This window comes from Physella acuta, unplaced genomic scaffold (assembly GCF_028476545.2).
Source record: "Physella acuta isolate Inbredline_101_S28 unplaced genomic scaffold, ASM2847654v3 ptg000237l, whole genome shotgun sequence".
Taxonomy (NCBI): Eukaryota; Metazoa; Mollusca; class Gastropoda; family Physidae; genus Physella; species Physella acuta.
This window is the reverse complement of record NW_026731756.1, coordinates 419836-441064: the sequence shown is the minus strand read 5'-3', so window position 1 is coordinate 441064 and position 21229 is coordinate 419836. Positions and strand designations below refer to the sequence as shown.

The 21229-nt window shown below is 37.8% G+C and overlaps 1 protein-coding gene across 1 annotated transcript in view; it reads left to right on the top strand.

The window, feature by feature from the left end:
- The first annotated feature begins 8607 nt into the window (after window positions 1-8607).
- The window catches only part of LOC131938192 (uncharacterized), a 37022-nt gene continuing 24400 nt past the window's right edge, over window positions 8608-21229 (top strand). Inside the window, exons 1-15 of the mRNA XM_059296104.1 lie at window positions 8608-8666; window positions 9006-9078; window positions 10040-10286; window positions 10453-10521; window positions 12385-12485; window positions 12975-13053; window positions 13593-13699; window positions 14329-14387; window positions 17255-17493; window positions 18193-18287; window positions 18529-18633; window positions 19413-19512; window positions 19747-19835; window positions 20192-20292; window positions 20715-21108. Of these exons, the coding sequence (XP_059152087.1) occupies window positions 8608-8666; window positions 9006-9078; window positions 10040-10286; window positions 10453-10521; window positions 12385-12485; window positions 12975-13053; window positions 13593-13699; window positions 14329-14387; window positions 17255-17493; window positions 18193-18287; window positions 18529-18633; window positions 19413-19512; window positions 19747-19835; window positions 20192-20292; window positions 20715-21108 (1917 nt within the window). The remainder of the gene's footprint in view (window positions 8667-9005; window positions 9079-10039; window positions 10287-10452; window positions 10522-12384; window positions 12486-12974; window positions 13054-13592; window positions 13700-14328; window positions 14388-17254; window positions 17494-18192; window positions 18288-18528; window positions 18634-19412; window positions 19513-19746; window positions 19836-20191; window positions 20293-20714; window positions 21109-21229) is intronic.

The following is a 21229-nucleotide window of genomic DNA, read 5'->3' as shown; positions in this document are numbered from 1 at the left end:
CGCCAAAATGGGTTGGAAAAATAAATTGAAAGGTTGAGGGGGGTGCAAATTGAAAGTTTGAGGGGGGGGGGGGTGCTAATCAAAATCTCGACGGGGGGGGGGGGGGTGCAAATCGAAAGTTTGACGGGGGGGGGGGTGTGCAAATCGATATCTCGACTCGAGGGGGGGTGCAAATCGAAAAGTTTGTCCCCGGGCGCCGGGAAGGGTCGCTACGCCACTGTACTTAAGCATTTATGATGACGATATATTTAATTCTGATTATAGACAAAAACATTTTGTAAACACGAACAGTGTTAAACAATTTCTTTATATTCTAAAGTAATTATTTATCTGTTTTGACATTTATAATTAAATGTGTAGAATTTTTTTTACAAGAATTACAAAACAGATTGTGTTACGTTCATTGTTTTTGGTTGTAGTGTGTATACATTTTGTTTTAGTTTAGATTGATACAATTTTTGTTTTGTGTGTGTTTTTTCTTAATTCTTCAGAGTGCTACTTTCAATTTATTTTACATCATAGCGAAGTAATGACATACAGCTAGTAATTATATATATATATATATATATATATAAAATACACGTATATAGAACGTGTTAAAAATTCGGCGCCTTTTTTGCTCTTTTCGCTCCCCCTACAACGAAAACCTGGATACGCCTCTGAAGATGGCCCAACAGATGGCCCAACAGATGGCCCAACAGATGGCCCAACAGATGGCCTAACAGATGGCTCAACAGATGGCCCAACAGATGGCCCAACAGATGGCCCAACAGATGGCCCAACAGATGGCCTAACAGATGGCTCAACAGATGGCCCAACAGATGGCTCAACAGATGGCCCAACAGATGGCCCAACAGTTGCTCGACAGATGGCCCAACAGATGGCCCAACAGATGGCCCAACAGATGGCTCGACAGATGGCCCAACAGATGGCCCAACAGATGGCCCAACAGATGGCCCAACAGATGGCCAAACTGATAGTTGTAAAAGATGGCCCAAAAGATGTCTTAAGAGATGGCTCAATAGGTAGGAAAAAAATACCTTTTTACACTTCCTATTTCTTTTCTTGCTATTTTTTTTCCTTTAAAAAAAAACAAAATTTAATAATGACTCAATAATGGAAATGGTTAAAGGGAAATAACTCATACAAAAGAATCTTAAAATTATCCGGTAAAAGCTATTTCTCTTGGTTGTTCCACTTGCTGTAAATTATGAAGGTCTTACATATTTTAAGTGTAAATAAGATTTTCAAAATTCTCATTTGAAACAAAATTCCCCTTCGACCATCTTTTGTTTCAATAAGGAAAAAGCGTAAAATCAACAATAATCGCTGGTTTTACATGAAGTAGAGTTAATCTATTTCTCTGATCGTAGAAAAAAGAAGTATACTTTTCACTATTCCCATCCGCCTCTTCTTTGCCCAACTGATGTCGGGTATTGAAAAAGACTGAGTAGTCTACGCATAATAACTTTAAATAATAATAATAAAAAAAATATAAAACAGGAACTAAGTTATGACAATAAGTATAGCACGATAACAATAATGATACAAACATATATAAATAACAATCAATAATGATACAAGAACACAATAAACAATGATGAGAAGAAAAAAAAAACTATAATAAAACTATCAACAAATAATAAAAACGTGAGTTTCCTGAGTCTGGTAGATGTCGCCACAGTGTCACAAAACACCGTGAGGAAGGTGTGTCGATAAAGATACACATAGATACATGTCGTGCTTTGTGCTAAAGTGAAACCATAACATGTTTCTGTTACAACAAACTGTAGCAAGTGTTGGGTTAATCAGAAGCATCACGTGACTTTGTTTAATAACAATAATTTGTAAAAAAAATCTGGAAATATCTATTTATAGTAGGTGGAGCTTCTTTTCTACATCGTTCTTAATTTATTATGTTGGATTTTCAGAATATAGACCTTAAACAACGTCGACTACGGTTTTAGCCTGCTTTTCTTTTTGGATTTGATTCAAAAACCTTTGAACAAACTACTAGGCAGCTGTTGTTTGATTTTGGAATTTTCTCTCATAGATGGGTTGCTGTCCCCAGCAATCAAGCCTCATCTGCCGAGGGTTGAATCTTTTTCCTGTTTGTACCCCCATATGGGGCAGATCATGGGGTCAACACTATGCCCACCCGACTTTGTTTCCCTAACGTGAGTCGGGTACCCATTAGAGTTTGGTGGACTCAAGGATATTCTATTGAACCAGGATTCAAACTCTAACAGTCTAGAGCTCTAATTATATACATATATATATATATATATATATATATATATATATATATATATATATATATATATATATATATATATATATATATATATATATATATATATATATATATATATATATATATATACACTCACACACACACACACACACACACACACACACACACATATATATATATATATATATAATATATATATATATATATATATATATATATATATATATATATATATATATATATATAAACATATATATATATATAAACATATATTTGTATCTATAGGCTTACGTAAAGAATATGAGTCGCCCACCTTGACCCCCGAAAAGCAAACATATAATTGTATGTGGGTGTAATTTGTCAGAGTTTGTTTTATCGATCAAGGTTACATGTCCTGTCCTGTATATCTGGGTGTCTGACCTACTCTCCTAGTGCCGCGTTCAGAAGTCAGCGGTGCAGAACGACCCAGCTGTTCCCTCCAGTGGATACACTAAAGCGAAGGGGAGATAGGTCCGTCTGGTGTGTACAATATTACTGACAGGGTAGCCTAGCCTTGAGTCAAGCACTGGCAAAAACAAAACCAAATACAAATAATAAAGCTAAGACTCACGTCAATATTAAGCTAAATGAAGCAAAATAAAGCTAAATAAATCTGCATTAAGCTAAATATCGGTAGACAACCTGTTACAATAATTTCTGGTGCCCTGCCTGGTGACACCACTGTCCCACATTATGAAACCCAAATGTGGCGCCCTGCCTGGTGACGCCACTGTCCCACATTATGATACCCCAATGTGGCGCCCTACCTGGTGACACCACTGTCCCACATTAAGATACCCCAATGTGGCGCCCTGCCTGGTGACGCCACTGTCCCACATTATGATACCCCAATGTGGCGCCCTGCCTGGTGACGCCACTGTCCCACATTATGATACCCCAATGTGGCGCCCTGCCTGGTGACGCCACTGTCCCACATTATGATCCCCCAATGTGGCGCATTGCCTGGTGACGCCATTGCCTCACATTATGATACCCCAATATGGCGCCCTGCCTGGTGATGCCACTGTCCCACATTAAGATACCCCAATGTGTTCCAAATCTGTCTTCGGCTAACGAGATTAAACAGGTCCATGCATACTTAAATCAAAACAACCACAATTATCAAACTTCTTAAAGCCTATTTTGCCCTACGCAACCTCTACTATACAAAAGAACCTCCATTCAAGTTAAACCTTGAGCTCTCACAGAAGTTCTAACGTCTGAACATTTGATCCAAAGTCACTTATAGCTTCTCATGGCTTAGACACGCATGACTGGTTTCTCAAAAGTTCCCATAAATCAATACTTAAGTTATTAATGCCATGTTAGACGTCGGGGGGTGTCATTTCAAAAGTAGTATGACATAAAAGTGACATAACTACTGAGCACGCATTTTGTTAATAAGCTGATCCAGCCTGCCTTAAATTCTGTCGTCAAAAGAATCGTATGCCAGAAGTATTCTTTGATGTAAGCCTGGAAACGCCGGCCTACGCTCACACACGTAAGTTCCAGATTTTTCTAAATACAATGCAACATGTTTTTTTTTTTTGTATAACACAATCTGTTATTGATAGTTTTATCTGTTTTTTTTTTCTGTTTCGAAAAAATGCAGAATATTCTAAAACGGATTTAAATATAACGGGAGTCCTACATAAAATAATTCCTTTTTATTCGCTCTATAATTTTTCAGCTCCAACAATTAATGTTTTTAGTCAGTTTGCAAATTTCTATTTCTCGTTTTTATTTTGATATAAACGTTATTTAATTGATTGTCTTTTCATAAATTGGTGCTTGATGTCATTTCTTTCCATTAGTTTAGCTAGTGTATTGTTTCTATTTTGTTGTTCAAGGTTTTGGACACGTTTCTACGTCGGGGAGGGGGGGGGGGAGGGGGGGGGGGGGGGAAGGGCACAGTTAAAATCTGAGATAGGGGAGGACACTTGTTTCAGTGTATATTTCCAATGTAAATTATATCTTTCTTTCTCTGTTGTCCGGCGGGCGAGGTGGATGCGCTTCTGAGGTGGCACTGCCTACCCCCCCCACCCCCAACAGAGAGATGTCTGAAAGAAACTCTGATATTGTTGGAAATGCTGTAACTGAATGTTAAAACCAATGTCTTGTTCCATTCTTCAAATCGTGGTTTCATGTCAATATATTACACAGCCAGCATTGTTGATTAGAAATCCACAATTCTGCTCTCCCTCGACACACAGGGCAGGTGAAGTAGAGTCAATTTCAATTGCAGGGGAGGATATGTGTGGCCATATGCACAAAGAAGTCTTATGATGACAGGGAGGACACATACACTCAGACACTGTATGCATGACTTAGTCAGTGAGGACTTGTGTACTCAGTAGTGCCCCACCTGAGCCAAAGTTGAGATATGATTATCTTGGTGTCTCTGCAATTTTTTATCATCCAAAGACTGAGTATTAACAGGTCAAAACCTAGACCTTGATGTCTTTCTTTTAACTTCTCCGTTTTAGCAAGCACAGAAGATCACACTACAAATCAAATATTTTTAATTGAAATACACATCTCACACTTGTTGTAATCCATGGATGTTGACATAGCTTGTTATCTCTCTGTAGGTTGTAACATGCAAATGGAAGGGGGATGTTTATTTGGGATGTAAGAGTGTAGGTATATAGGGAGTGTAGGAGTGTAGGGAGTGGAGGTGTATTGAATGTATGCATGTATCAAAGTGTATTGGGGGTGTAAGAGTGGAGGTGTATTGGGGGTGTAGGCGTGGAGGTGTAGGCGTGGAGGTGTATTGGGGGTGTATAGAGTAGAGGTGTATTAGGGGTGTATTTGGGGTGTATGGAGTGGAGGTGTATCGGGGGTGTAGAAAGTAGAGGTGTGTATTGGGGGTGTATGGAGTGTAGGTGTATTGGTGTGGTAGGAGTGGAAATGTATAGTATGTATGGAGGTGTATTGGGGGTGTAGGAGTGGGGGTGTATTTAGGGTGTATGGAGTGGAGGTGTATCGGAGGTGTAGAAAGTAGAGGTGTATTGGAGTGTGTAAAAGAAGTGTACTGTATCGTTGCCAATTTTTCAAATTTGCAAGTCTTACCAGAAGCCCACCCCCCGCCCCGCCCACTCCTTTATTTCTAAAACCTGATATTGCTGTTATACAACACCACTTAAAGTTTGAAGGAAACACTTTCAGTTTCTTTTTCCAAGAAAACCTTGCGTATAATCGATAGCGTTAGTGTGCCACACCTGGTTAAAAGCAGCCAAAAGAATATATAGATCAACATTTTAAATCTCCACACCCGATATTGATTTTTCCGGTACTTTCAAATCGGACATGCACACTCGTCATTAAACTAGTTAGTCCCATGTCTACTTCAGCGGTTCCAACATTGTGCGACCCTTGTGGGCGGACACTGTTAAAAGTATATATTTTCTATATAAATTATATAAATTTCATTTCGTTCGGGGGGGGGGGGGGGGGCGGTAAAAAATTTTCGGGGGGGGGGGGGGGGTCAAGCCCCCCCGAAGAGATGCCTGGAAGAAACTCTGCTGGTAGTGTGTCAGTCCGTCATTGCTATAGATTTTGGAACTATGTGGAAGTCTCTCCCTGGGCGCGGACGGTCGGGAAAACGTGGTGTTCGGAGGCGGTTTAGATTACGTCGCGATTTCACGGGTATAGGCGCAGGAATAAAATGATTCGCCGTGGCGGAGCACGGGTATGCAGCTACTTTAGAATAACTCAACCGAGGTACTGGGATCACTTTAAGTGATCTAAACCCGCTGCGCAATTAAAGTTAAATAATCTACAACTAAAATTAAAGTTTTTGAGAGGGGTTACAATTTATTAATTCACAAAGTCTATCAGTGACTTGTGTCATGTTTTTGTTTCAGATGCACATGCATTGATCACGTGAGAGGTGGTGTTTGGTTATTTGCCTGACGCTATGAGCAAGGTAAAGCAAAAAAAAAAAGAGATAAAACCGTAATAATATATATATTGATGACAGTACAAATATAAATTACTTGACGATATTACAGTGGCGTAGCGACGGAAGGGGGGGGGGGGGGGCAGGGGGTACATATGTCCCCGGGCGCCGATCCTAGGGGCGCCAAAATAAGCTCATTTTAGCTGCTATTTGAATTATAAATATAAAAAATATATGGGGGGGGGGGTGCCAAACTGAAAGTTTGTTCCCGGGCGCCGGGAGGGTTCGCTACGCCACTGCGATATTAATATCTTACTAACGAAAGAGTCCTTTAAAAAATCTAACGAATCAACCTGTCAATAGTGATCGTAAAGTAAAAAATGTTATCGGCTGGTGCTTTTTTACTTTCTTGTATACAAAGTATAGAGGAAGTATTGTAAGCGTGCGGTTTTACACCTCCCTGAGTCGGAAAAAGCATATTTTGCAATTTTGTCCGTATGTCCATGCGTGTGTGCATGTGTGTGTGTGTGTGTGTGTCTGTGAATACTTGAGTACCATTACAGCTAGGTTGATGAAATTTCATATATACGTATTATATCAAATTTGTAGATCTGTATCAACTTTTCAGCGATTTCCGCTAACCGGAAGTGGAACTTTTTCTACTTTTAATTTATCAAAATCTATAACTTAAGTACTGTTTCTGATAGATAAATGAAATTTCACAAGTAACTAAAAGATTTAATTCTCTGCCTTCTGTCAAATTTTAAGTAATTTTCGTTGACTGGAAGTAGTAATTTACGCTATTTCCTATTTCTCAAAAAACGAATTTGAGTTTAAAAAGTAGCCTACTAATATTTCGCAATATTATACAGATATTTACTTGGTGCGCAATTCTTTCTTTCTATGAAATTCTATTCTATTTTAAAAAGTTTAAGTAAATTAAAAATGGATTGAAAATCATGTCTATATATTCCGTGTTGCCATTCCCCGCAGTGTTATTTAAGAATATACGAGAAAAATTTAGAGGAGATTGCTCCCGCTTGATTTAGACTAATTTTAGTTTGTGGATTAAACCAGCTATTAAAACGAAACCTCTAGTTGAATGGCGCCCTTTATTTTAAGTGGCGCCCTTTGTGGGATTGGTGACCTCTACTGCAGTCGCCTTAGTGGGGTGGTGTATAGAGACCAGGCTACCATGTAGCAGCCCTCCTTATTTCGACTGGACATTCTTTTCGAATTTTAAAATATTTTCGTATTAAAAGAAATGACTTTTGTTCTTTTTATTGCAGACAAAGAAAAATGTCGATTTCCTTGGAACAACGACAAAAGCGTACAGGTTAGACAAACTAATTCTCTAACTATTTTTCTGTCTGGATTTGCTTCCATTCAAGGCGAATTTGCAAGTCAGCAATTGTTTGATTTTGGAGTTTTTTTCTCATATATATATATATATATATATATATATATATATATATATATATATATATATATATATATATATATATATATATATATATATATATATATTCATATGCAATATAAATAAAACTAAATATGTATCAATACGTTTAACATTAAAAACATGTTCAAATAAAAATAGAGAATTTATCTAAAGGAAAAAAAATAGTGAAAATAGGTTGACCTTCCTGAATTATTAAATATGAAACTAATTTTCCCACTTTTTTTAATCCAGCAAATTCAAAAAACCAGTTACTACACGACGGTAAGTATAGAACTTCTTTTAAAATCCCAAAAACTATCGAAAATAATAAACGAATAAATTTGTAAACAACTTTAATTTATACCACGGTCTTCAAAAAAAAAATAAAAAATAATCGCTTTATCTCCTCTAAACTTTCTCGTATATTTTTGCATGGTTACAATACTTCCTCTATACTCAGTTTACGGGAAAGTAAAAAGGATAATGTGGTAAACATAGATATAAGGACATTTAAAATGGACTAAAGTTTAATGCAAATTTACTTTAAAAATACAGTAATATTAAAAAAACCATGATAAAAAATTCTTCATGTAAAAAACTGAAAAGTTTAGCTAGTGGGGATCAGGGGCCACTACTCAAAAATCAGCATTGTTACGCCTCATAAGCAAGCAGTGAGATGAGACGAGTTAGCGATCTGATCACTGTACTGTACATCTCATAGTGCTATTTCTTGCAAAACCCAGCCTTGAAAACCTCTAAATAAAAGTTAAGTTCCCCTCTCAGACCCAACGATCCATAATGCAGAGGAAGTAGAGTTTATGTGTTTCTTGGACTCTGTATATGAAAGGGTTGTGTGGTTAGCACTATGCCCAGCCGCATTACTTTCCCTAACGTTAGCCGGGTACCACTAGAGCTGCGTTGCATCAGGAACGTCTTAGAGTCCTATTTGTTCCATATCCACACGTGTAAGAGATGATCCAATGTTCCATATCCACACGTGTAAGAGATGATCCAATGTTCCATATCCACACGTATAACAGCTGATCCAATGTTCCATATCCACAAGTGTAAGAGCTGACCCAATGTTCCATATCCACACGTGTAAGAGTTTATCCATGTTCCATATCCACAAGTGTAAGAGCTAATCAAATGTTCCATATCCACAAGTGTAAGAGCTAATCAAATGTTCCATATCCACACGTTTAAGAGTTGATCCTATGTTCCATATCCACAAATGTAAGAGCTAATCAAATGTTCCATATCCACAAATGTAACAGCTGATCCAATGTTCCATATCCACAAGTGTAACAGCTGATCCAATGTTCCATATCCATAAGTGTAAGAGCTGATCCATGTTCCATATCTTACAGGAACCGACTGAACAGCGTCTTCTGGAAGGATGAAGACGGACGTTTTTATAAGGCACAGCTGATGGATCTAGAGGTAGGGGAAATGTTAAGATTTAACACAGAAGGAAAGAAAGGAGGTACTAAATAAAGTATTGATTGACAAAAAAATAATTTGTAGGCCTACACTGTGCTTAAAAGTAATAATTGATTACCAAATCCCGTACTGGTATAAAATAAAGTAAATTCATGAAAAGCCGTGTCGAAGCATGATTTTAGCAGTGGTGGCAACCTGACCCTAACATTGACCTAAAACCTAACCCTAATTACGCCTAACACTCATCAGAGTCATAACTATAATTCAAATGCTACTCCTAAAATCCAAATGCTAATCCTAACAACGATGACGGCAAACAAACATGAGCATGATGCTTGACGGTACGTAAAGCTCCCTCGGAAAAAAAGACTAAAAATGGCTTTTAAGCTTTGTAGTTATTGAGTCAAGGGGGTGAATGGGGGTGAATGTTGTTTGTATTTTGTACCCTGTCCCGTTCGTCCCTATTCAGTCCTTGTGCTGTGAGTTGTGACAACCGGTTTGTTCTTGTTTTCTGTAAGGGTATATAAGGCAAATGAGAGCGTGGGTGATTGCCTCAGTTTCTTCCAGCCCTCCAACAAGGTTTTTGTAGGTTAGTTCATTTAGTCTTGTTTTGTAACGCGCTTGTGGTTGTTTCCTCCTATATGTGCAGTGTTTCTTCTAGAATTTTTTCTCTGGGGGGGGGGGGGGGGGGGGGTGCGGGGCATTTAAATTTTCGAGTGGGCGGACAAAAATTTCCGGGGGGACGGATACTGTTAAAAGTATATATTTTCTATATAAATTTCAATTCTTCAATTCGTTCGAGGGGGGGGGGGGTGAGGCGACACTCCGCCCCCCTCCCCCCGAAGATATGCATGGAAGAAACTCTTGTTGCGTGAAGTACTGGCTCAACCGTATAAGTGTATCCCTGTTCACAACAAGCTTTCTTTAAATAACTTCAAGTACGATTTTTCATTTTCTTCAGATCAAAAGTTGCGACGTCCTAGCGGCATTTCGCTTTGACCAGCCCGAGCTGATCATCACAATGTTCGGCACCGTGGGCGATACGGAGACTCGAACCCACGACCCCGACCTAACTTCCGCCGACAAGACGGAGAAAAGTACACACGCCGATAAGGGTCACGGTGCCAGCGAAGGTCAAGGTTACACTGAAAGTCAGAAGAATGATCTGACCTACCGCAACATTCCAACGGAAGCAGTGTCATACGCAGGTAAATTAGCATATTAAAAAAAAATATTTAAGTGTACACTTTAAAAATACTACAGTACACGAAAGCGTCAGGATAATTCAGTAACTCCGCTTTATTTAAAAAATTAAACAGTTTGTTTTCACCGTGAATTGTGCAAATGTGTATGTTCTTGTTATCTACTTTCTAGGCTGGGGAGGGGTACACATGCTCCAGCCCGCACTTCGGAGAAGATTTATACAACTTCTCCATGAAATAGGTGGGTTTTATAACTTTTCTGACTTACGCTACCTCTCCATAATATTCAATCATATCTACCATCTCTCTAACAATCACCCATCTCTCTAACAATCACCCATCTCTTTAACAATCACCCATCTCTCATCTCTCCAACAATCACCCATCAACCATCTCTCTAACAATCACCCGTCTCTCTTAAAATCTCTCATCTCTCTAACAATCACCCATCTCTTTAACAATCACCCATCTCTCTAACAATCACCCATCTCTCATCTCTCCAACAATCACCCATCAACCATCTCTCTAACAATCACCCGTCTCTCTTAAAATCTCTCATCTCTCCAACAATCACCCATCTCTCCAACAATCACCCATCTCTTTAACAATCACCCATCTCTCCAACAATCACCCATCTCTCATCTCTCTAACAATCACCCATCTCTCCAACACTCGGCCATCTCTCTAACAATCGGCCATCTCTCCAACAATCACCCATCTCTCTAACAATCACCCATCTCTCTAACAATCACCCATCTCTCATCTCTCCAACAATCACCCATCTCTCTAACAATCACCCATCTCTCTAACAATCACCCATCTCTCTAACAATCACCCATCTCTCATCTCTCCAACAATCACCCATCTCTTTAACAATCACCCATCTCTCTAACAATCACCCATCTCTCATCTCTCCAACAATCACCCATCTCTCTAACAATCACCCATCTCTCTAACAATCGTCCATCTCTCCAACAATCACCCATCTCTCCAACAATCACCCATCTCTCATCTCTCCAACAATCACCCATCTCTCTAACAATCACCCATCTCTCTAACAATCACCCATCTCTCATCTCTCCAACAATCACCCATCTCTCTAACAATCACCCATCTCTCTAACAATCACCCATCTCTCTAACAATCACCCATCTCTCATCTCTCCAACAATCACCCATCTCTCTAACAATCACCCATCTCTCTAACAATCACCCATCTCTCTAACAATCACCCATCTCTCTAACAATCACCCATCTCTCATCTCTCTAACAATCACCCATCTCTCATCTCTCCAACAATCACCCATCCCTCCAACAATCACCCATCTCTCTAACAATCACCCATCTCTCTAACAATCCTCCATCTCTCCAACAATCACCCATCTCTCCAACAATCACCCATCTCTCCAACAATCACCCATCTCTCATCTCTCCAACAATCACCCATCTCTCTAACAATCACCCATCTCTCTAACAATCCTCCATCTCTCCAACAATCACCCATCTCTCCAACAATCACCCATCTCTCCAACAATCACCCATCTCTCATCTCTCCAACAATCACCCATCTCTCTAACAATCACCCATCTCTCTAACAATCACCCATCTCTCTAACAATCACCCATCTCTCATCTCTCCAACAATCACCCATCTCTCATCTCTCCAACAATCACCCATCTCTCTAACAATCACCCATCTCTCTAACAATCACCCATCTCTCTAACAATCACCCATCTCTCTAACAATCACCCATCTCTCATCTCTCTAACAATCACCCATCTCTCATCTCTCCAACAATCACCCATCTCTCCAACAATCACCCATCTCTCTAACAATCACCCATCTCTCATCTCTCTAACAATCACCCATCTCTCTAACAATCACCCATCTCTCCAACAATCACCCATCTCTCTAACAATCACCATCTCTCCAACAATCACCCATCTCCAAGAATCACCCATCTCTCCAACAATCACCATCTCTCCAACAATCACCCATCTCTCTAACAATCACCCATCTCCAACAATCACCCATCTCCAACAATCACCCATCTCCAACAATCACCCATCTCCAACAATCACCCATCTCTCATCTACTGTTTAAAGGTGCGTGGATGCTGAGTGAGCACAGCGGCAAATTTATCCTTGAAAGTTCCAACCAGCCATTCCCTGACGATATCACTGAGAATTATAATCACTTTGAAGAGGTAAATTTAAATAAAAAAAGTAAAGTTCCCTTTACAAGCCTGACGGTCTATAGGGCAAGTAAAGTAGAGTTCACTTATTTCTGTGACCTCGGCATATGAAGAGATAGTGTGGTCAGCACAATGCCCAGCCGCTTTTACTTTTTCTAACGTGCGTTAGGTAGGCCTACTTATCAGAGTCGGGTGGACTCAAGGACGGTCTATTGACTTGAACCCGGATTCGAACTCGAGACTTACGGGTTAGCAGTCCAGCTCTCTATCGCTAGACCACTCCGTCCCCAAATTAAAGTATTACGACATAAAAAATGCAAAACAAACAAAATAAAAAAATATTTTCAAACTAATGTTAATTAATTTCTTTGCCGCTTATGATTAATAGCTGATTATGATTAATAGCTCTTCCTAAACGCGTACACTGTCCATTCCAACATTAACTAGCCTGAGATATAAAATATATAATTTTAAATGGAATACTTTTTAAAACCTTTTTAGGACAAATTTTTCTGGCCACCTGATATTACCTACAGTAGCGTGTGGTTTCAGGGACGAGGCATGAAATCCATTGTTAACGGTAAGCGGTAAATAGAACCTTTTTTTATCTAGGTTAGTGATATTTTTCAACCAGGAAAAGGTGTCGCCTTATAATAATTTTAAAAAATGTTGCATTACCTTATTAAAAAAAAACTAAATTGCTGATGTCTTTTGAGCAAAAATGTAAACAAAAAAATAAATAATAAACAGAGCGTACGATATACAGAAAAAGAATTAGAGGTAATCTAAAACTGTCCCAGACCCCCCCCCCCCCCCCGCCCAAAGAAATGCATTTAATAATTTTATAATTAAATTTTGAGTTGACAAGGTTGTGTTGAAGCGGGTGTTAGTGTGGCTTTTGTCTCTGTAACCAGTGCGTGCGTGCGTGTGTGTGTGTGTGTGTGTGTTTGTGTGTGTGTGCGTGTGTGTGTGTGTGCGTGTGTGTGTGCGTGTGTGTGTGTGTTGATTGTGAATGTACACCAATGTTTAACATTTTAAAACGGCATCACTTGACAAACAATTGCATTTATGTGGCAGGAGAGGCATCAAAGGGCGACTACTGACAAATTATTTTTTCAGATTTACGATGCACCGAGTGCGTCTTCATTGCCCGTGGGGACGACAAGACACTGGAGAAAATTGACGAGTACATAAAAAACACGACGAAACACATGCTCATCATCAAGGTAAGATATAAGGATAATATGTTCATGGACAGTATGGTCTGACGGTAGAGCGCACGACTGTTTTCCACCAGGTCCGAACGGTTACTTTATTACTTACTATTTCTTGAAATCGACAAACTAGCTCTATAGTTTTTTCAGTTTTTACTTTTCCATTTATTTGATACGAGCTGACCCGCGACGTAGCATACGTCGCTATCTAGTTGTTTTCTACTTATCAATAATTAATAATTTGTGAATTTAACACTACCCCCCTACCCCCCCCCCCACCCCACCCCGCCCAGTAAAAGCAGCCGTTTACAGACGACAGTAAAAATATCAAGCAGAACTTATTATCTCCCCTTAGTTTCAAATCGTTTAAAAACTAAATTATCTGGCCCTAATACCCGTCACTTATTCGAACCGGCTCTACTGTTGTAAACATTCGGAGTGAACCATAGCTCACCTGACAGGTGGGGATGAGGGTGGTGGCTAAGCTGCGTGGTGTCTCGTAAGGTCCCCATGAAGAGAATTATATTATATAGAAGATACCCCCGTAGACTAAACGCCTCTTGTGTTTATTTAGTACAAATCTTGTTCACCAGCTCACTATTTAGTCTTGTATTTTGTAACCATATAATTTTTCAATTTAGGGCTCTGGTGGTTTAGCGGATGTCCTCGCATTCTTAATTGAAGAGAATGTTGAAAACATGTAAGTTTTGATAGTAAATTTGATGCCCATTAAAAATACGTAATCATCGATTAGAGGCCTACTCATCTTGTGAAACACCTTTTATTATCATTTTCGAAAAAAAAAAAACCTTTTTTTAGTTTATGTAAAGCGTAATTAGAAAACAATTTTAATTTTTTGGTATATATTTTAAAAAATCGATCGTTTAACAATTAGTATAAACATCAAAAGTATCGTAAAAACCTTTTATTTATAAAAATCTTTATTTTTAGTTCTTAAGTTGTTTTTTTTTTCTTTTAATTTTTTTTTCTTTACTGCGAATACTTTAGAAATATTACTTTACATGTTCGGAAGAACGTGATAAACTTTAATCATTTGTAGTAGTACGTAGACAGTACGTGGAAGACAGTACAGTTTGTCTACCTTGGCAGCAAGATCAGCAAAACGGGAGGCACAGAGGAGGACATACGCGCTAGAATTAATAGAGCCCACTGCGCTTTCTCAGTTCTGCGACCCATATGGAAAAGTTCTGCCATCTCCATTACCACAAAAATTAGGATAAAATCTCAAGGCAGTTCTGTTGTATGGAGCAGAGACATGGAGAGTCTCTAAAGCAAGCACAGAGAAGATACAGACCTTCATGAACAGATGCCTTAGATTTTGAAACTGAGATGGCAGGACAGTGCCGAACATAGAATTGTGGAGGAAAGCTAGGCAGGAGCCTTTGGGTATGCAAATAAGAAGGAGGAAGTGGCGCTGGGTGGGTCAGACACTGCGAAAGGCTCACCCAAATGTGACACGCCAAGCGCTTGAGTGGAACCCCCAGGAAAAGCAACAGGGATGTCTTGGGAGATGACAAAATGAATAGCCGGGGATCGGATGAAATGGAAGGAAATGTTTGAGGCCCTATGTTCCATAAGGAGCAGAGAGGACTAAGTCAAGACAGCACTTAAATGAAAATAATTTCTTTCAAGCAGGTTCTTTCCCTGAATGCAACTTAAGCGAATCTTGATCCGTTTCTTACTTTCTCGTATATACGAAGTATAGAGAAAGTCTTGTAATCGTGCAAAAATAAACCGGGAGTGATGTCCCCAAAACTTTCTCGAAAATTCTAATATAACAACGGGGAATGGCAACTCGGGATATAGAAAATATTTTTAATCCAATTTTAATTACTTAAACTTTTTTATAATAGAATAGAATCTTGTAAAAAAAAGAATTACACACCAAGTGAACGCCAAATAAAATGTGCATAATAGTGCGGGATATTATTAGTACTTTATAAATTCACATGCGTTTTTTTGAGAAATCGGAAATAGCGTAAATTACTACTTCCGGTCGACAGAAATTACTCAAAATTTGATAGAAGGCATAGAATTAGAACTTTTACTTACATGTGAAATTTCAAATATCTATCTGAAATAATACTCAAGAAATAGGCTTTTAAAAATTCAAAGTAGAAAAAGTTCCATTTCCGGTTATCGGAAATCGCTCAAAAGTTGATACGGATCTACGATTTTGATATAATACTTATATATGAAATTTCATCAACCTAGCTGTAACGGCACTCAAGTTATCGTGTTTACACACGGACACACAGACAACGGACAGAATTGCTAAGTCCAGTTTTTGCGACTCGATAACGCATAAAACGCCAAACTGTTTATATATTTGTATTTATAATGTTTGCCTGATTAAAATAAGTCCTCTATACTCCGGATGTGATGAAGGACTGAGGAGTAAAACGGTGAAAACTGTCAAAATTTAATGTTATTTTTGTGCACTATGACAATACTTTCTCTATACTTCATATATACGAGAAAGTAAAAATAAAAATTAAATAAAAAATACATTATTTTTTTTGACCAAAACATTTATTATGGTGCTAGTGTTCAAAAATAATTTCCAAACCACACTCCCTATGTGTCTTTAGCAGTTATCCGCCATGAAGGGTTGATATGAAAACTATCTGGTCATTTTCTTGAATTTCATATTCCAGTTCACCAAGTAACTCCCAGTCTGCGTCATTCACTAATACAAGAATCCCTGGCCTCACTGTATTTCCCTGCATAAACAGTTCAGGTCTTTCTTGAATAATGTTGTCTTTGAACCACAATAACAGATTTTTTATTTGCCATTTACTATCTTGTTTGGGCAAATGAATATCATGCTTTTTAATATTTCCACACAGTAATTCAGCACCACCACTGAATTCTACTGATAAAGATAGTGACATTATCTAACAGTAAATTTACTTTCTATTTTTAAATATATTATAAATATCTAGTGGTAAAATCATAATAGATCTTATAAAATTAACACAGAGCTCGGTTAGATAGAATGTAGATCTAGACTAGATCTAGATCTAAATCTAGAAAATCTAACTCATTACTAGAACAGGGTTTATTTTTTGTAAAATACTTTTTAAAAATGTTATCACTCGTAGAGCATACACTCTGAACGATGATTAAGGAAACAACTGTAGAATTTGTTTTAGATTAAAGATTTTAAAAACATTGCGTTTCACAATTAGAATAAAAGTATTTAAAAATTTACCACCCACAGCTTCTAATTAATTTACATGTTTGCGTTTAGTAACGTAAAAGAAATATTTGCTACAATCTATGTGTTGGATTACATGTAAAAACTATTATAATTAACATTCACAGCCCTTAACACTCAAATAGGCAACGCCGATTACATTTTCCTTTTAACATGGATTAGAATTATCGCCCTTTATTTTATAAATTACTTCACACCAATTATGCATCCGAGCTGCGGTTCAAATTTTTACATATTAAACTATTATATTTTTGTTTTTAAATACAAGTTAGTTCTATTTTTAGATTTTCAAATACGTTTTTACAATCTGTTTACGTCTAATGAAGGGAAGCTCAGGAGATTTTTTCGTACATAAACTCGAACCTGAAGGATGGGGAAGAAATGGAGGGTCAAGAATCTTTGTCCCCACCCTCAAGTAACGGCAACAAAGACACAACATCCCAAACACGGAAAAAGTTTGCCGAGACGGTGAAGCGGATTTGCAAACAGTGTACGGTCTTCGAGCCTGACCTCTCTCTGCCGGATTACGGCCTGAGCAAATCCATCCTTCAGATTTGTTTCAAAAGTAGGTGCCGCACTAAGCCATTAGTCTGGCTATCTAATCCATATTAAATCCATTAACCTTGCTGGCTATCTAATCCATTAGCCAAATTTAATCCATTAGCCGTGCTGGCTATCTAATCCATTAGCCATACTGGTTATCTAAACTATTAGCCGTACCAGCTATGTAATCCATTAGCCGTGCTGGCTATCTAATCCATTGGCTGTGTTGGCTATTTAATCCATTAGCCATATTTAATCCATTAGCCGTGCTGGTTTTCTAATCCATTAGCCATATTTGATCCATTAGCAGTGCTGGCTATCTAATCCATTGGCTGTGTTGGCTATCTAATCCATTAGCCATATTTGATCCATTAGCCGTGCTGGCTATCTAATCCATTGGCTGTGTTGGCTATTTAATCCATTAGCCATATTTAATCCATTAGCCGTGCTGGTTTTCTAATCCATTAGCCATATTTGATCCATTAGCAGTGCTGGCTATCTAATCCATTGGCCGTGTTGGCTATCTAATCCAACTAAATCGCCGATGGATATCTTCAGTACTTAAACTAGATATACCTCAAACTCTAAACTTTACCTAGCACTAAAACTACAGCTCAAATTCTAAAGTCTACCTAAACTGAAACTAGATATAGCTCAAATTCTAAACTTAACCCAACACTAACCACAGTCCTATCCCTTCGCCCTCATCCCTCTACCCTAGATTCCGGTAAAAGAAACCCAGAGATACTCAAGCTTTGTGTTGATTTAAACTGTTTGGAAGAAGCGGAAAAACAGATTTTTCTACCAGACTACAAAGTAAGCTCAATGTATCGTATTCTAATTAAACTAATCGTCAATGTGTATTAATTAATGCATTTTCACCCCGTCAGTATTAGGGTTATATAGCGAGTGTTTAAGAATCCATTTAAAATAAAACACATCTTACCTATGCAATATATTTTACAATTATTTTTCCATATTCAACACAAACAATTCTAGAACCTAAAATTAGAAGTGAACTTACCTTAAACCCAAACATGTAATGTACACTGTTTAGGGGGAGGATTGTGTGTTTGTGTTGAGAACAGCCTTCTCGCGAGGCAAGGTGGACTTTATCAAAGCTTTCTTGATGAATGGAGACTTCAAAGCTATTTCTAATGAGGTAACAGTTATACAGTGTACCACCATTTTTTTTTTACTAAAATGTTTTTTTATTTCAATTGTTAATTGTAGACAAATAGCCGTATTATTAAACAACCCACCTTTATAATGTTGTACTCCAAAGGGGCTTGTAAGTCTCAGTCTCAAAATCTCGTTAAAATAATTGTTTTGAACATGATTCCCATTGATAGATCTACTAAAAAACATGGCGGCTATTTGTTTCTAGGCCTCCTTTCAAGATTTTGAAATACCAAGAGTTCATAAAGTGCTACAAATGTGTACTAATAATAGAAGCAAATGAAGTACCGGTAGGCCTATGCCATTAATATAATATTAATATCGTAAATACGTTAAGGATAACTTGTTACCGATTAGAATAAATAATAACAAACTGTACGCTTCTTTAAAAAAAATACCAGCCTAACGTAAGTTATATTTTTCTTTAAGCTAGCCCACATATTGCACTCTATAATTATCATTGTTTACGATTTTAATTAACTTAACAAATACGGAGGTAGCTTTTCTATATTTTTTTTATTACCGATTAAATAATAATATTCACATTTGGTTTGAAAAATACTAGCTGGCAGAAAAGAGAGCGATTATTTGGTGACCTACTTACAAGCCCTATTTGGTGACCTACTTACAAGCCATATTTGGTGACCTACTTACAAGCCATATTTGGTGACCTACTTACAAGCCATATTTGGTGACCTACTTACAAGCCCTATTTATCTCAAATGTTTAGGTACCCATTAAAATGATATTTTTTCCATCAAGGAATTTGTTAAGATGAATATCATGTCAGACTCGCGGGATATGCACTTCGATAAAACCTACACAGGTATCTTATGGAATGCTGAGGCACTTTCAAACACAGGTAAAACACAATTTGCTTTTTTTTCCCACAAATCAAACATTTCGTTTTCTTTTTTCTCTTTATAATAATAATTGCAATTTTTTCGGATTTTAATTTACAAAACTGTCTTATATTAATTATCAAATAATACATTTTAATTCATTATAGCTTTAAATTTCTTCTTAATAAACATGAACGCAAAAGGGAGTTGATATGTGTTGTTAGATTGTTTCCATTACAATCGTATTTATTTAGATACGTGTAACATTATGGACCATCTGTTTAGACAAGCTTTGGTTCTCAAGAAATTTGAAATGTCGTTTCTCTTTTGGATAAAAACTTCGGTAAGATTTTTTAAAAATTGTAAATTGTGTATTTGAGATTACGTATGCGATAAGATCTACAGTTTTTAAAGATTACACGTTGAACGAGAATGATATGACTAAAAGTAAGACATTTTTTTGTATTAAATGTTTTAAAGTAAACAATGTAAAGTTCACTTTATGAACCTGGCGGGTCTCCTCTAGCGCATGCCCTACTGGCTACAGATATCTGTTTCTTTAGTCTCATCTAGCCCATATGTTGACCTACAGATATCTATTTGTTCAGGCCCCTCTAGCTCATGCCCTACTGGCCTACAGATATCTGTTTGTTTAGTCCCCTCTAGCGCATGTTGGCCTACAGATATCTGTTTGTTTAGTCCCCTCTAGCGCATGCCCTGCTGGCCTACAGATATTTGACGAAAATCTCAGAGCCTGTGAGAAATATCGTGCAGAAAAAGGAGATAGAGGACGCTGCTTAGTAAGTCAATTCGATATTCGACTTTATATATTTAACGTGATACCTAAAAATGTGGTGTCCATAAATGGATACACGTTAAATTAGATTTTGTTCTAGAATATATATCTCTTGGATTAATGTTTTTTAAACTCTGTTTACAATCTTTTAGCTAGTTTGCTTATATTTTTCTCTGTATCGATTTTACTTATCGTAGTAGATCTATTCTTGGTCCTCTCGATTCTTACCGATTGGATTCATATTAAATTAGCACGACGATTGATCATAAAATTAGTTTTTAAACCAAGGCGGTGAAACAATCGTCTCTATTTAGTAAAAATAATATGTTTTAGCTCAGTTGTTTAAAACATAAAGGTTAAATTAAATAAAAGTATACACTTTATTAAAAAGATGTATTTTCGTTTAAAAATTGACTTTTAAAATAGTAAATACCAAGATATGGCAGTGGAACTGATCAACGCCTGCTACGTGGAAAACCCTGACCTAACAGCCAACATCCTGGCTCACAAAAGGAAAATGTTGTTCAACAATTCCTGCATTGAGTACGCCCTCATCTCTCGCAACGGGAAGTTCCTGATGCAGCCTGCCTGCACCAACCAACAGAAGCGCTACTGGGACTGGGGCATCTACTGGGAGTTCTACGACGAAATCTCCAACGATTACAGAAACGTCGAGACCATCGTTGCGGAAAAGCCCGTTGTTACGGGAAAACCCGATTCATCAGAAAAGTCTCCAAAAGGTGAACAAGTTTTGATCCGGGAAAAATCCTCCGTCCCAGATAACAAAAAGCATTTAGAAAAATCTGAAAGTTCTCACATTGTAAGTATTAGTTTGTGAAAACCTTGTAGAGGAGGGGGGTGAGGTGTCAAGCTACCCCTACCCAAATGTGTACATGTGTATCTCTATGTTTTATGGCAGCCAGAGGCGTAGCGACCCTTCC